General features: G+C 48.4%; 1 protein-coding gene across 4 annotated transcripts in view; it reads right to left on the bottom strand.

Moving 5' to 3' along the window:
* Positions 1-17369, bottom strand: part of LOC115073684 (signal transducer and activator of transcription 5B) — a 226170-nt gene that overhangs the window by 30422 nt on the left and 178379 nt on the right. For all 4 annotated transcript variants that reach the window (XM_029572300.1, XM_029572301.1, XM_029572298.1 and 1 more), the window contains 6 exons: positions 16018-16148; positions 15212-15363; positions 12952-13107; positions 8959-9138; positions 7742-7829; positions 2700-2822 (listed from right to left, as the gene is read on the bottom strand). In XM_029572300.1, coding sequence (XP_029428160.1) covers positions 2700-2822; positions 7742-7829; positions 8959-9138; positions 12952-13107; positions 15212-15363; positions 16018-16148 — 830 coding nt within the window. The remainder of the gene's footprint in view (positions 1-2699; positions 2823-7741; positions 7830-8958; positions 9139-12951; positions 13108-15211; positions 15364-16017; positions 16149-17369) is intronic.

Here is a 17369-nt window from a genome sequence, read left to right on the forward strand (position 1 = left end):
GTTTAGGCCCTCGAGGAGCAAGTACCTGGTTCCAGGGAAAGCTCTGAGAGAGCGATAACTCACAATTGTTTGTAGCAGCGATAGCTTCCAAGCAGTAGAGCATCTGCAGAGGGTCCAGGAACATGGACCCTCGAGGAGCGAGTACCGGTTCCTGTCTGTAATCTGAAAGTAAAGAAAAAGAGCGAGGCCCCCGAGGAGCGGGTACCTCTTAGATAGTGAAATAGAGACCTTTAAATATAGGAAGCGGATAACGTCATCTCAGGGGGACGCTCCTGAGGTTTGGGCCCTTGTTGGTACTTCAATCAGAGCGCGTGTGCGCGCCCTAGGTCTTCAGGCAACATGGCGGATCTGCAACGTCGAGCCTGTCCGGGGACGCCGGAGGGAGATGGCATGGAGATGCTGCGGCAGCCAGCCATCCATCAGACCCGGAGGGAGTCGCCATAGAGGTAAAGAGGGCGGAGTGAGGACGTCGAGCTGCGATGGTCGCAACAGATCCTGCCTGCAACTGAAGAAGCAAGGTAATTTGGCATGCTGCTGAGATGCTATCGAGTCCCTGTGGGGAACTCCCCATCTGCTACAGATGAGACACATCACCTCTTCCGACAACTTCCATCCTCCAGGGTTTAGCCGTTGCCAGCTGAGAAAATTTGTCTAGGTGTAGTCTACCCAGCAATGTGGGATGCTGCTAGCAACACCAGATGCTGCTTTGCCCAGTAAATTAGCTCCTGGGCTTTTTGAGCCATTGCCCAACTCTTGGTTCCACCCTAACAGTTGATATAGACCACCATCGTTGCATTGTCTGACAGGATCCATACTGGCTGACTGCTAACAGAGGCAGAAAGCAAGCAATTTGAACCACCTGGCCCCCATCTCAAACCAATTGATAGACCATAATGCCTCTTCCTGAGACCACTGGCCTTGAGCTGAATGATCCTGGAACACTGCTCCCTATCCAGAGAGAATGGCATCAGTGGTAACTACCACCCAATTGGGAACCTCCAGGTCCAGCCCGCGACTCAACTGGTCCCCACTAAACCATCATGATAGACTGGACCTGGCGCCCTCCTTGATTGGCAGAGGAAGATGAAACAGCTCCGACAATGGATTCCACTGGGAAAGAAGAACACTGTGCAGAAGCTGCATATGCGCAAAGGCCCAAGGAGCCAACTCCAAAGTGGATTTCATAGAACTGAGAACCTGCAGATAGTCTCAGATCCTGGGCACTGCCCTATGCAGGAATTTCAACACCTGGGAAGAGGTGAGGTGACTCTTTGATAAACTCTCCACCCAACCCAGAGATTGTAACCTGCGTTGAACCTGAGAGACTGCCTGCCAGCAGAGATCCTCCAACTCTGCCCGAATGAGTCGTCTAGATACGGGTGAACTAGCACGCCCTCCTTCCTGAGAGCTGCTGCCGCCGCCACCACCACCATCACCATCACCACCTTGGAGAAGGTACGCGGCGCCATTGTCAATCCGAATGGAAGGGCAGAAAAGTGAAAATGCTTCCCGAGGATCATGAACCTCAGGAACCGTTGATGATCCGGATGAATCGCTATGTGCAAGTATTGCAATAACCGATCGCAGTGTCTCCATTTGAAAACGAGGAAATCTGAGAGCCCCGTTTACCTTTTGAAATCTAAAATCGGATTCGAGAATCCTTCCTTTTCGGCACCTCGAAATAAATGGAATACCTTCCTATTCTCTGCTCCCCCGCGGGAACAAAGGCCGATACGGTAGAGCTGTGCAAGCAACACCGCCGCATGAAGAGCACTTGCTGCCGCGGACCATGTCCCAGCCTTACCTGATTGCGTGTCTGCTGTGAGCAGCCGTAGAAAAAAAAACAAAAAAAAACAAACAGCACAAACCTGGGAACCCTGCTGCTACAGTCGGCACCTGCACAACCCTGCCGCTTGATCCTCTTCCCCTAAGAATGTTATTTTTTTAATTAATAAAACTTTAAGAATAAAAAAAAAGACACAGCTACTTCCCTGGTAGCTACAATAGAACAGCTGAAGAACTGCAGCAGGTTCCACAAGTCCTCCTGGGTGAGAGGGACTGGCACCGCCAGCTGTCCATCCCCAGCGGCGAAAGGACCGAGCTATAGAAGGGTTGCCAACCCCCTTGCTTGTCCACCTCAGAACCAGGAGGGATGGCCCCACTAGGACCTCCCAACCTCCTGGGAGGAAATCTTCTCTGTAGTTTACTCTTCTATCTTTTTCTTTTTGTTTGCTCAACTAAATTTCCAAACTGCAGGTTTTACACCTCCACCATCTGCTGGAGACAGAGAAATACTGAGGGACTGCAGGTGGCACACTGGGTTATGTACGGCATCAGTAAACCTTTCTCTGTCTCCATCTGCTGGAAGGGAGGCAAAACTAAGGAGTCTGGACTGACTTGGGTATGAACAGGAAGCCTGGTTAATCTCAATTGTTTTAGGTTTTTGGAAACCCAAACCTGGTCTATGGCTCTCAAGAAACGGAATTGCCTAAACCTGCTCTGATATAAAAAGCCATGTAGATGGGGCGCTCTCAGGGACTGAAAACAGTACTTGAATAACTTCTACTAATGATTATTGTATTTATTCCCTAACCTATGCATCTCTATCCCCCTGCATGAACTATTGCATAAATATTTACAAATAAAAAAAAATAATTAGCACCGTACTATATGTATTTTAAAAATAAGATAATCATTACCTTCACTTGAAACACCAGCTCGTTTCCACCCACACTGAACTGCGACTCAAACAAGATGGTGAACTTCTCTTCTGTCACAGATTCTGCACCACGCCGATCCGACCGTTTGATTCTCTTCAGAGACTTGGGAAGGGAAACAAATGGACAACATTGGAATGAAATAAAAAAATGAAAGATCTCCAAAAATGATATAAGGGCCCTTAACCAGGATGAGAAAAATAATCTGGGAAAGGCTCGGGAACCAATGTCTAAGGTGAGATCTGAGACCGCCCCCTCCCCTCTCTCACGGAGTGCCAACACACAAAGAGAGGAATCTGGACTGTGTCCTAGGTGGAAGAACAGACAGACAATCGCACATTGTTCAGGTGACCTCCAGACTGCAGCTTCCATGCATAAATCTGCTGCTTTTGAAAAATCGATCAGGGGCCTGGGGAATTCCGTACATCCTTTTATGCCCACTGAGCAGAGGACGTTCTGGGGCGGGGGCACTTCCGCGTGTAGTTTTTTTTGGTTTTATGCATTATGTACAAGCAGACTTTATTGCTATGCGAGCTGTTATGAATTTACTTTCTTAATATGTTACTACCTGGAGTGGCTGCTGAAGAAGCCAGGATAGTAATAACCTCCAAAAATCGGACATTTCCTACTCCTTACGGATCTTTATTTCTGGGAAGGTCTTGGGAAAGTTGTAGACCATTCTACTTTGGAATTAAGGGCCAGGTCATGCCCTTCCCAGCTGGTCACTGATGCTGAAGTGTGTTTTTTTTTTCTTAACAATACAGGGATAAGGATAAATCCATCCCACATATAACCAATACTGCAAGCTGGGGATCATTCACCCCATCTCTCCCACAGCCAGTCCCTGTAATACCTTATCATGGAAGAGTCATTCCTCCCCCACCCTCCCAGTAATGCTGCATCACTTTTTTTTTGGGGGGGGGGGGGGGGGGGGGGGGTCCACCGTCCTCCCAAATCAGAGACAATCCTTATAATGCTGCAACATGCTGGGATGGGGGCCACGAGATCATTCCCCTACTTCAGGCCAGATTCAGTCCTTGTAATGCTGCAACATGGGGATAATTTCCATCCCATTGGTCACTCACGCTGAAATGGGGCTTGGGTTTCTTTTTATTATTATTTTTTTTAGCAGGGTAAATAGAGTGATAACGGAGAAATTACTTACCTGATAATTGCTTTCCTGACTGTAGACAGATGGATTCAGGACCAATGGGTTTATGGTCCCCTGCCAGCAGATTGTGACGGAGTCAGGTTTCAAAGTTGTCACCCTAGGTACACTCCTGCAGTGACCTAAGTCCTTCAGTTATTCTCTTCAAAGGCCAGTGTGGACATACTATTGAAAAAACTTGATTAAAAACAGATAACAGTAATTGTACTCAACCAAACACTGAACCCCAGTAAGATTATAGATGCCCTGATCTAGGGACTGGATGACTGCTTACTCGTAATCTCTTGGAATCAATATCCACTCCACAGGCAAATCTTTGACACTGTTCATGGGCAGTCGTGGGCAGGATGCTGAGTCCATCTGCCTACACTAAGGAAAACTAAATTATCAGGTAAGTAATTTCTCCATTTCCTAGCGTGTAGCCAGATGGACTCATGACCAATGGGATGTACAAAAGCTACTCCCGATCAGGGTGGGAGGCTGCCTGCGGTCCGGTAAACACTCCCCTTGCAAAGGCTGTGTCCTCCCGGACCTGAATGTCCAGGCGACAGAACCTGGAGAAGGTGCGCAAGGAAGAACACGTTGCAGCTCGGCAATTGTCGACGGGAGACAGCAGTCTGGCTTCCACCCATGAGACCGCCTGAGCCCTGTGGATTGAGCTTTAACCTGAAGGAGTAATGGCTTTCCTGCGGCCACATAGACTCCTGTGACCACCTCCTTAATCCAGCGAGCTATGGTAGCCCGCGAAGCAGGTTCGCCCCATTTCCTTCCATCGTGAAGGAGAAACAGCCAGTTCGTCTTTCGGACCAGTTCTGAAACTTCCAGATACCTCACCAAAGCCTACTGACATTCAAATGGCGGAGGAGGTAGCATTCTTCCGCGTCCTTGTGCTTATCTAGGGATGGCAATGAAACAGATTGATTCAAACGAAACTGAAACTACCTTGGGCAAGAAGGATGGAATGATACAAAGCTGGAATGCTCCTGGAGTCATCTGAAGGAACGGTTCCCGACACAACAATGCCTGCAGTTCAGAGATGCGACGTGCCAAGCATATAGCCACCAGGAACACCATTTCAGGGTTAATAAATACAAGGAAAGACTACGCAACAGCCAAAAGGAAGGCCCTGCTAAAAGCTTCAATACTAGATTAAGATTCCATAAGGGAACCGGTCACCATAGGTGTGGCCCAAGGTGCTTCGCCCCTTTCAGAAAATGGGCCATGTCCGGATGAGCCAACAGGCGGGGTTCCGTTCACCTCACTCCTGAAAAAGGAGAAAGCCACTACCTGGACCTTCAAGGAGTTAAGGGTTAACCTTTATTCAAGCCATCCTGCAAAAATTCCAGAATTAGTGGGATTTTGATCGTCCAAGGGGAAACACCGCGTTCCTCGCACCAGGCCTCAAATACCCTCCAGACCCACACATGCACTAGAGATGAAGAGAACTTCCATGGCAATTACTGCTGCTGAATATCCTCGCTTCATCAGGTGAGCCCTCTCAAGGGCCAGACCATAAAACAGAATCGAGTCGGATCCTCGTCCCTGCAGCAGGTCCCTGTGTGTGGGAGGCACAGGGGAGTCTCCGCATGTCCGCATACCACGGACGCCTGGGACAATCTGGAGCTACTTGTAGGACTAATCCCTGTGATGCTCGATTCTGCGAATGACCCTGCCCAGGAGGGGCCATGGAGGGAAGGCATATTGCAACTCTTCTTCCGGCCAGGTCTGAATGAGAGCGTCGATCCCCGGGGTCAACTCATTTCTTCTGCAACTGAAGAATTGGGGAACCTTCCCATTTTGATATGCGGCCAGCAGGTCGATGGATGGGAAGCCTCAGCTTTGGCCAACACCACCCACTGACCTGGATCCAGACTCTCCCTGCTTAGAAAGTCTGCTTTGATGTTGACTTTTCTTAGGGAAATCAGAATGGGATTCTTCTAAGGTTCCATCATAGAGCCGCCCCAGGAACTCCTAGCATCTTTGGGTCTAGGAAACCAGGGCCGGGAATTCGTTTCTATGGAAAAACCGTAACATGGTCCAATACGGTTCTAAACCGGGGGGGGGGGGGGGGGGGGGGATTTTCCCATCTTCCAAGAAATCTGGATCATTTTCTTCGTCGGTGCCATCCGGATCCCTGCCAGGGATACCCTTGGTGAGTTGAAGCATGCCTCCAGGCCTGCCGATAGGACTGGGAAGGAGGGCTTACTGGGCAGGGGCATGTGAGGTAGCAGACTGCGCCTGTACGAAGGCTTGAAGGCCTTGAAAGAATTCCACCCAAGAAAAGGCAGCTGGGTCCATGCCTAACCCAGGAGGTACTGGGGTAGGAGCCACTACATTTCCCTCTCCCATTGATGACCCAGTCCCAGGGTTACTCAGATCCGGGATACATCTGGTTAAGGCTGTGGCTGACCCATTCTCTGAATGGAAGAAGGAGCCAGGCTTAGCAAAGTCCAGGGAGGCCAACTCTCCTTGGGCTTCCTCACAGTGATGACATAAGTTGGAATCCAGGTCAGACTGTGAAGCCCTAATATGACAAGCAGTGCAGAGAGAAAGGCGCTTATGTTTCTTTGCTGCTGGAGCCATTGGCGACGGTAACTGTATTCAGATGGCTTGCGCTTAAAATTTTATGCGCACAGATTTTGGGAGGCTACTCGGGCTGCAGCGAAACACACGCACAGCCCATGTGCCCGGCTTTACTTGTATTCTGCACCTAATAAGTTGTGCGCACATGTACGCACGCGGCATTAAGTGCACAGCACGTGCACAGAGCCGACACACACTGCATGTACTGAATCTCTATGGCGGGTAATACAGGCACGAAAACGCACACAAGATGGCGCCGCCATAGCCTACCACGTGGTGTGCTAACCAAGCCTAAAGTGGAGCCACTCAACCCACTCGGAAGCCCACTTCCCCTTACCCAACGGGATCGGGAACGACATCCGTATGGCGCACCAAGCAAGGAGACCAGAGGAAGTCTTATCGAAACCCCTCCAATGACTCTGAATCAGGAGGAAATCCTCTTCTTTTTTTTTTTTTTAAACTTACCTGAGCTCAGCGTTTACCAACTGAGTACAGAGGTGGTCTCCGGCTGCGAGGGGGGGAGGGCTTTGGCTGTCACCGCTGCGCTCGGCTTCCTGCACCTGCTGCCTTTCAGCTGCTTCAGCAGCAAAGTCCACGCCTGGAACTGGCTCCTGGACCAAGGCAAACCTCTGAGGGATCTCGGAAATCACCTCAGGAATTCTCAACTGGGGGAGGGACCTTTAGGTATCACCGCAAGAGAGCGGGGCTCAATCTTTTCTCCAATTTAAAAGTAGAATTTCTTCTTCCAAAAGGTACAGCGATCCCCCATAGGGAAAACACATCCGCATTTGCTGGAGACTAAGAAATACTGAAGGGCTGAGGTCACTGCAGGGGTGTATATCTAGGGTGACGTCAGCTTTGAAATCTGACTCCGTCTCCATCTGCTGGCAGGGGAGCATAAACCCAATGGTCCTGAGTCCATCTGGCTACAAGCTAAGAAATTATCATTCCACACTGATGCCTGTAATGGAGCAATTTGGTACTTTCACCCCTTCTCCCTCAGAGTCCGTCACTATAACGCTACATCGTGAAGGCCAGCTCCTCAACCCACTCAGAGTAAGTCCTTGTAACGCTGCATTGTGGGGGTCATTTTCCCCTCCCTGTGGATTCAGTTTCTGCAATGCTGCCTGCATCATGGGGGTCACTTCCCCTCCCCTCTCCCATCCCTACTAGAACCAGCCCTGGAAATGCTGCAGTGCAGGTCGTTCCCTCCCCACCTCCCACCGAGTGTGTCCCTAATAAGGCTGGCATTACAAGTCTCCGATGCACTCACCATATTCCTGAAGTGTGCGCTGAGCGTCCCTGTCGCCTGCTGATACTCCATCACACAACAGTTGTTAAGTATTTCACCGCTGCTCTCACTGTGACGGAAGGAGAGAGGGGGAGGGCGCAAGTTTAGCAGCATGCATTAACAGATTCTTAACAGAGCAACCTACGACAACAACACGTTTCCCTTTAGTGAATTAAGCTGAGGAAATAGTCCGAGTGGCAGGGGAGACTCATCTTCTGAAACAGGTTGCCAATTACTATCCCCCTAATATAATGAAAGATGGATTTAAGGGAAGGACACAGAATCCTCAACAATGGAGGAAGTGAAAGCAAAGCCACAGATCTGGCAGGATCTGTGGTACTGCAGCAGGGAGAGAGATAAGCTAAGTGCATAGGACCCGTGGTCCTTATCCACCCTCATGTTCTTGGTTTCCATGTTATTATGGCTCGGACTGGTGGGGGAGGGGGGGTTAGAGAAGGTGGAGGGCAGGCATCTCCATTAATAAGGGATCGTTTTATTAGGAAGTGGACATTTGCTTGCTCAGTTCCCAATCCTCAAATGGGATAAAATTAAGCAATCAAACAAACTCACAGAAGTGTAGCACTGGCGATTGCTTGGTTCTGTGGTGAGCGTATAACCCATTATGCTGTAGAAACTGGGAGAGCTCAGCTTGGTGGTAGTGTGTAGAACACCCGAGGATGTTACACCAGGGAGAGCTCAGCTCAGTGATGGTACATGGAAGTCCCGAGAATATCATACCAGGGACGGCTCAGCATGGCTGCAGTGCGTGGAAGCACAGAGAATGTGATGTGGAGGAGAGCCAAGCTCAGCCCAGTGGCGGTTTGTGGAACCCCTGAGGATTATATACCAGGGAAAGCTCAATTTGGTGGCGGTTTGTGAAAGTCTTGAGGATGTTATACTGGGGAGAGCTCAGCTCAGCTCAGCCTGGTGATGGTGGAGTGTGGAACCCCTGAGGATTATATACCAGGTAAAGCTCGGTTTTGGTAGCAGTGTGGGGAAGCCCTGAGAATGTTACACCAAAGAGAGCTCAGCTCAGTGGAGGCATGTGAAAGATACAACACTGCAGCTCCAAGAAGCACCGAGGCTGGTTACAATGGGACTACAGTAGCGGGAAGAGCATGCGACTCGGTGGCAGCCAGCATGAAAGCCCCGCAACACATTCAAACCAGTTTGCACTAGGTGAAGTGAAAGGCCATTACTTCCTGGTGTTCTCGTTTTTCAGCAGGGCCTTGGCTTGCATTTCGCTGATGATGGTTGCCTTCACCTGTGGGGGGTTCATGTGCACATTCAGCTTTCCACCGACCAACAAACGCACAGTGGCTGCAAACTTGGTCTGCGTCTTCAGAACTTGTGGTGGCTGCTTCTCAATAATGAAGGTACTAGGGGAAGAATATTATAGGGGGAAAAGGAAAATGAAATATTCCTGCTGGTTTTCTTTTGGCTAGCCACCCCCAGGTTGCATATCATATAAATACATCAATAAGCAAGGGGCAAATAAATCACATTTTTTAACCAAATCCATGCATTATTTACAAATATGGACCTAATCCAGAAGTAAAGGCTAGTGCTAAAACACGAATGAAGCCCATGGATATTTCTGCGGTGGTTCAGATTCTAAGATTTCCAAAGCGACCGGTCTGCTTGGACAGGGCTTCTCAACCCAGTCCTCAGGACGCAGCTAGCCAATCAGATTTTCAAGATATCTACAATGAATATGCATAAGAGATTTGCAAACAGAGAAGCAGGGGGTGCAATCTCTCTAATGTACAGAATGGAGAAGTTACTTACCTGATAATTTCGTTTTCCTTAGTGTAGACAGATGGACTCAGGACCAATGTGTTATGCTCTCCTGCCAGCAGATGGAGATGGAGTCAGATTTCAAAGCTGGCATCACCCTACATACACCCCTGCAGTGACCTCAGCCCTCCAGTATTCTCTTCAAAAGCCACTTGATTAAAAATGGATAACCGTTAACTGTACTCAATCAATCATAAACACTGAACCCTAGTAAGAATATAGATGCCCTGATCCAGGGACTAGATGAAGGCTTACCCGTAATCTCTTGGATTTGATATCCACTCCACGGGCGAATCCTAGGCACAGTTCTTAGGTAGCAGAGCATGGAATGCTGAGTCCACCTGTCTACACTAAGGAAAACTAAATTATCAGGTAAGTAATTTCTCCATTTCCAAGCATGTAGCCAGATGGACTCAGGACCAATGGGATGTACAAAAGCTACTCCCGATCGGGGTGGGAGGCTGCCCGTGGTCCGGTTAACACCGCCCTTGCAAAGGCTGAATCTTCTCGGTCCTCTATGTCCAGGCGATAGGACCTGGAGAAGGTGTGCAAGGATAACCACGTCGTCGCTAGGCAGATATCGACGGGAGAGTGCAGTCTAGCTTCCACTCATGAGACCGCCTGAGCCCTAGTGGAATGAGCTTTAACCTGAGAAGGTTAAAGCTCATTCCACTATGTGGAGGTAGGAAAGCCTATGTGGCTTTCCTACCTCCACATAGGCTCCCGTGACCACCTCCTTAATCCAGCGAGCTATGGTAGCCCACAAAGCTGGTTCGTCCCACTTCCTTCCACCGTGAAGGACAAACAGGTGGTGCGACTTTCGGACCGGTTCTGAAACTTCCAGATACCACACCAAAAGTCTACCGACATTCAAATGACGGGGGCTCATCTAGGGATGGCAACGAAATGGACTGATTCAAATGAAACTCCAAAACTACCCTGAGCAGAAGGATGGAATGGTACGAAGCTGTAATGCTCCTGGAGTCATCCGGAGCAATGGTTCCCAACACGACAATGCCTGCATTTCAGAGGTGAGATGTGCCGAGCATATAGCCACCAGGAACACAGTTTTCAAGCTTAACACACACAAGGAAAGAGTGCGCAGCGGCCGAAAGGAGGACCCTGCCAAAAATGCTAATACTAGATTAAGATTCCACAAGGGAACCGGCCACTGTAGGGGTGGCTGAAGGTGCTTCACCCCTTTCAGAAAACAGACCACGTCCGGATGAGCTGACAGGGAGGTTCCGTTTACCTCGCCCCGAAACAGGAGAAAGCCACTACACCTGCACCTTCAAGGAGTTAAGGGCCAAACCTTTATTCAAGCCATCCTGCAAAAATTCCAGAATAAGTGTGATTTTGACCTCCCAAGGGGGGACACCGCGTTCCTCGCACCAGGCCTCAAATACTCTCCAAACCCGCACATATGCTAGGAATGTAAAGAACTTCCGAGCGCAGAGGAAGGTGGCAATTACTGTCGTAGAATATCCTCACTTCATCAGGCGAGCCCTCTCAAGGGCCAGGCCATAGGACAGTATCGAGTCGGATCCTCATGAAGGACTGGTCCCTGCTGTAGCAGGTCCCTGTGTGGTGGGAAGCACGGGTGTTTCCACCAGGAGTCTCTGCATGTCTGCATATTACGGACATCTGGGCCAATCTGGAGCTACTAGTAGGACTGTGATGCTTGATTCTGCGAATGACCCTGCCCAGGAAGGGCCACAGATGGAAGGCATATAGCAACTCTTCTTCCAGCCAGGTCTGAACGAGAGCATCGATCCCCAGGGACCAGGGATCTCTTCTGCAACCGAAGAATCTGGGAACCTTCGCATTGTGAGATGTGGCCAGCAGGTCAATGCACAAGAGGCCCCAGCAATCTATCATCAGTTGAAAGGCTTTGGCCGACAACACCCACACTCTCCCTGCTTAGAAAGTCTGCTCTGATGTTTTCGTTTCCTGCAATCTGGGAGGCTGAGATCATCTGTAGATGTATTTCTGCCCATTCCATAAGGTGATCTATATCCTGTGACACTTGCTGGCTCTTGGTTCCACCCTGGAGGTTGATGTAGGCTACTGTCATTGCGTTGTCCGACATCATGTGGACCGCTTGAGCCTGGAGTCTATGGCTGAATTGTAGACACGCAATCTGACTGCCTGGGCTTCCAGGCAGTTGATGTTCCGGAGGGCCTCTTCAGTCTAACGTCCCTGGGTCGACAGTTCTTGATAGTGAGTTCCCCAGCCCCAGAGACTCATGTCTGTTGTGAGGTCCAGCCAGTTCGAGGAGGACAGGGGCACACCCACCCCTGCTCAGATGAGCTTCCTGCAGCCACCACTGGAGCTGAGCATATACCCCCATTGACAAGTGGAGATGAATCGAATAGTTTTGAGACTGCATATTCCAATGTGATAGCAGTGAGTGTTGAAGAGGTCGCATGTATGCCCTCACCCACGCACACCTACATCCTATGGACAGCAATCGGAACGCACAAAACAGCGTGTAAAGATGGCGCCGTCGCGGTGTGCTGACCAAGCCCAAAGCAGGGCCTAGTCCCCTGGTGGGGCTACTTGGAAACCCACTTCCCCTTACCCCAACGGGATCAGGAATGACGTAGAGCACGGAGACTGGAGGAAGTCTTACGAGGGAGGTAGATCTTTCTCTATTTTTTTTTTAAACTTACCTGGGGCTCAGTGCTTACCAGCTGAGTTAAGAGACAGTCTCCGGTTGGAAGGGAGAGGGCTTTGGCCGTCACTGCCACGCTCAGCTTCCTGCAGCTGCTGCCTTTCAGATGCACAAGCAGCAAGTCCATGCCAGGAACTGGCTACCGGACCAAAGCACGCCTCTGCGGGATCTCAGAAAATCACTTCAGGAATTCTCAAGTGGGGGAGGGACCTTTAGGAGAGCGGGGCTCGATTTCTTTCTCCAGTTTAGATGTAGAATTTCTCCTTCCAAAAAGTACAGCAATCCCCATCTTCTAGAGACGGAGAATACTGGAGGGCTGAGGTCACTGCAGGGTTGTATGTAGGGTGACATCAGCTTTGAAATCTGGCTCCGTCTCCATCTGCTGGCAGGGGAGCATAACCCATTGGTCCTAAGTCTATCTGGCCACATGCTAGGGAACCGCTGTTAAACATTGCAAGATGACAAAACCGTCTGCAGTTTGGAACTGGTTTCAAAAGTTGCTTGATGCAGAGCTCAAGGAGGGCTGTGACGCGCACACTGATGGGAATACTTTGCAGTACCCATAGGCAATTCACTCACAGAATGTACGCTGACTGAAAACATTCTGGGCGAATGCATGTCAAAGCTTTACAAGAACACACACAGTCCCAAGGTTTTGCGACATGCTGGGATTTTATTTCTGCTGCCACTTGCTCCCGGGGACTCGTAAAGGTGTCTCTACCTTGTCACCAGTGCTGATATGATGTCCGTGATTGTCCCATTGAGCTCAGCCAGGAGCTCTTCCACTGGACCAGGGATTGGCAGCTGCTGGCAGAAGTGCTCGGCTCGTCTGATCTGTTGCCGATTCTGCCAGATTATCTCTGCCAATTTTTCACACCTTTTAAAAATACATGAAAAAAAGGAAAGATGAAACAAACCAGAAAGCAAAGAGGGGGACCAGCGGAACTCGCTTAAAGAAGCCTAAGATACACTGTAACAATATGAACAATGGCACCGTGAAGGTTCTACACTAGCCACAGCACTCCATGGTCCTCCAACCTATTTTCTGATTGGGATCTTGAGCCTCAAACCCACAGGACTTTGGGTCGTCTTCAAGCCAGTCTACCGCTGAGCTCAAGGAGTGGATCTGCCAGCTGAGCTAGTAGAAGATGCCCATGTTTTTTAATCTGGTTGCTCACATCCCTCTTTTTATTACACTATCCCATTACTCACAGGGGTCTTGGTCTTGCCACCTAAATCCAGGAATTGGGCAACTAGATCCACCCCTATGAAACTTGACACAATGCACAATTAAGCTCTGGAATTTGTTGCCAGAAGATGTGGTTAGTGCAGTTAGTGTAGCTGGGTTTAAAAAAGGTTTGGAGAAGTCCATTAACTGCTATTAATCAAATTGTTTTAGAGAATAGCCACTGCTATTAACTGCATCAGTAGCATGGGATCTACTTAGTGTTTGGGTACTTGTCAGGTACTTGTAGCCTGGATTGGCCATTGTTGGAAACAGGATGCTGGGCTTGATGGACACCGTGGTCTGACTCAATATGGCAATTTCTTATGTTCTTATGACAAAAGCTTGGAAAATAAATTTAGACACTGTAAATGTAGGCAGCCCCAGGGGTGGAGTCAGGCCAGGCAAGTTAGGCACCTAGCACTGTTTTTCAGTACTAAATCCTGTGCCTCCCCGGAGCAGTGATCAGCTCATCTTCCCTCAAATCCCAATCATTCTTAAACAACCCAGTCTCACCAGCAATACTCACGTCCTCTCCTACAAACCGTGATCTTTACACAAAGCTGGCATTGCCCTTCTTCCCACCCAACCTCCAATTTTTAATTAAAACATGCTATCACTTCAAACTCCAATCTTTAATTGAACAGCCTCGGGATCCAGTGCCAATCAACCTTCCCATCTCTGCCGCCCCACCTCCAGCCCCGAAATCCTTAAAGTTGTCACATGGCACTTCATAAAGATAGATTTTCTAAGTTTCGGAGTATTTGGAAACCGTCTGATCAACAGAAAACAGCGCAAGGCAACCTGGAGGGGAGGGAAGGAAAGGTGAGGGTGTGTGGCGGGGGGCTATTATATCCTTTCATTCACATAGCCTGCGGCTAGTTATTAGCCGTTTTGCATTGTATGGCATCTTTGGATAAAACCAGTTGTACTGCTGCTAATAAAACTTTAAATAAAAGGATAGTTGTCAGGGTTCAATGGGAAAGGATCACAGTTAGGGAGGAATTAAAGATCAAAGTAATTAACCATAGCTTCCTGTTCCAGAGATTTCTCAATAAACCTCCCCCCCCCCCCCCCCCGCCTCATCCCTTCCACATCGGAGACTCAGACCAAGGTTGGGTTCAGGATCCCACCTCTGCCACCACATGTGAAGTGTCCCAGCCTCCTCTCCTAATACAGGATTTCATCAGCTCAACATACAAGCTCCTAGCTCCACACCAGGGACTCTACCACTGTATCTGCTTATCTGGTTCCACTTTTCAATAATGTGAAAACTACATTAAAAATAATTCAATAAATAAAACAAAAAAATGCTAGCAACAAGATTATGTAGTTTTTACATTATTGATACATCCATGGTGATTAGGTGTGCAATAAATAAAATAAATATCAGGACCCCACGGGGTGGCAGCACAGCACTGCCTGAGCAATTTTGTGGGCTTGGAGGGATCTGAAACATTGCTGGCGATGGCGCCAGAGAGCCTCAAAACCCAAAGCACCAAGAAAAATCATTTTAGGAGGTTGAGAAAGTCTGCAGCGATCCCTCAAGTTCATGGAGGAATGGTTAAAGTTTCACATCTAATGCTCTGAGAAACCCTGGGAGATGAGATCTTTGCCTGAGAGGGGACAGAAGCCCCTCACTGTGCAGGTTTGTATTTCACCAGCTAGTCACATATTCGCTATAAGGCTATGAAGCTAATTAAAAAAAAAAAAAATAAAAAATATACATAATAAAAAAAAAATCAGGGCCATGCACCAAGACTGCAGCACATCCAGGCTCCCTTCTGGAGGGCCCCCATTGCCAGCCAGCTGCTGCCGCCTCTTCCACTGGATCAGTTCATCATCCAGAATTATTGCTTGCTGCTTCCGCAGAAGCTGCAAGGTCTTCTGGTGCTTCTCAGACAACTCCTGCAGAGGAAAGGAAATGGTCAAACCAGGTATTTTTAACTGTATCCTCCACTTTTATCCAACCCCACCCCCCCCCTCAGGCAAAATAATGGTTAAGGGGTGACACTCCACTGCTAGAAAGGACATTAAATCCATCCATAGCCAGGACCTTGCACAGTCACAAAATAAGTCCTTTCCCCTCCCAAGTCAATCAATCAGATTGGCTGCTTCGGTCTTCTCCGATTGGTCCGTTATTTACTACCAGGTCAGAATGCATGTGCTTAATGGGAAAGAGGAACCCTCAAAGGTATAAAACCTGAACCAGATAAATCCTTTGCAACTGTTTTTTTTTTCTTCAACTTTGTGAACAGGCAATGGGTGGATAAGACATTTAGTAGTCTTCAGAGCAAATCAGAGAAATCTGGCAGCCTCAGACAATTCCCCACCTGGACACCAGATCACCCAGGGAAATAAACAGCTCTAATATTTCTTGCATTCTTGTACTGATTTGAGCTGTATGGCATCATTCTGAGTTCACGCCTGTTACTGTGATCCCCTCTGAAGTGTACATTGTCCAAGAAAGGTGGAATACGAGTTAATAAAACATTGCTGGCGTTTCCGACAGGTGGTTTTTTTTGGCTGTATTAGGACGTGCTGAGATGAAGTAAAGCTTACTAGTCTGTACTGCTGTAGTGTCTGTGCCTCCCGCTGTAACCAGGCTTCCAGCGAGGCCTGCCGCTGCTGCAGGGTGGCTTCCCGGGAGATGCGTTCCTGGGGGTTCAGCTGAGGAAGCTGAGAAAACTGAGCTGCAAGGGGTAACAAAAGCAGATTTCAAAACAAAAAAATGAAAAATTCTGTTCATCTAATTTTTTTTGTTTTTAATTAAAGTTACTTCATAAAATCACTTTCAGGTCACATGCACCAGTCAAAATCAATTAATGCATATCGAACAAAAGGAAAAACCATACCAAACAATCTTCAAATAAACTTGCAGCATCTCATAAAACCCACAGGTGGATCCTGTGGGGGAACTGGATGCAGCGAGAGGGGAAACACAGCTGGAGCTTCATACGCCATTTTTTTGTTTAAACCCTAGCAGCAGCAGCTAGAGTTTGAACAAAAACCAATGAAGCAAACATCTTTGGGCTTATTTACAGAGGGGCCCGATGCGATAAGGTGCGCTCAGCCTAGTGCACGGGTTTTACTCGCGGTTGGGCGCGCATTTTGGGTGCACAAGAATAATGTCCAATGCAGTAAAGAGATCAGCGCGTCCGAAACGCGTGCCCTAACAAATGGATATCCCAATAGCACTCAAGGCATGTAAACTCCATGTAGAAGAAGACTATTACCTTTCAATACAGGAAACTGCCCCTAAAGACTGGGCGTCTGACGCACATTTTTTTTTTAATGCGAGGAATGTAACTCCAGCTCCAGAGGTGGAGTAAAGTTAACTCACAGGCAAGGGCTCCTGATAAACCTTAGAAAATATGGTCCCTCCTTAGTATTATCCTGACTGTTTGTGGTGGAGAAACATATATGTATGTTGATTTGATCAAAAGGAAGCATTCTTTCTTATGACCGCACAATTTAGACACCTGTAGTAATGGGTGCCTGAAATAATGAACTTCAGCACTGAAATCAGCTCCTCAGCAAAATAATCAAAAAGAAGCGCGATCAAAATGGATGCTGGCATTGCGCACCCGTTGCAATAAACGTTGGAGCACCAGAGACGCACAATTCTGCCTTACCGTGCCCTTTTTTTTTTTTATTCCGACTCGATTTCCATCTCATTTAAATTACCGCATCGGGCACACAGGGGATGTGGCTGCATATGCGTTAGGGACAATGGGCACTCAATACGAGCGTCCATTTTGAGCGCTAATCTTACTGACACTTCTGTAGAGGTAGAGAAGAATCATCCGTATGTAGTGCTGAATAGCAGCAGTGTGCTGTGGCAATCAAAAAAGCAAACAGAATGTTAGGAATTATTAAGAAAGGAATGGAAAATAAACGGAGGATGTCATAAT

This window comes from Rhinatrema bivittatum, chromosome 12 (genome assembly GCF_901001135.1).
Source record: "Rhinatrema bivittatum chromosome 12, aRhiBiv1.1, whole genome shotgun sequence".
NCBI classification, from domain to species: Eukaryota; Metazoa; Chordata; class Amphibia; order Gymnophiona; family Rhinatrematidae; genus Rhinatrema; species Rhinatrema bivittatum.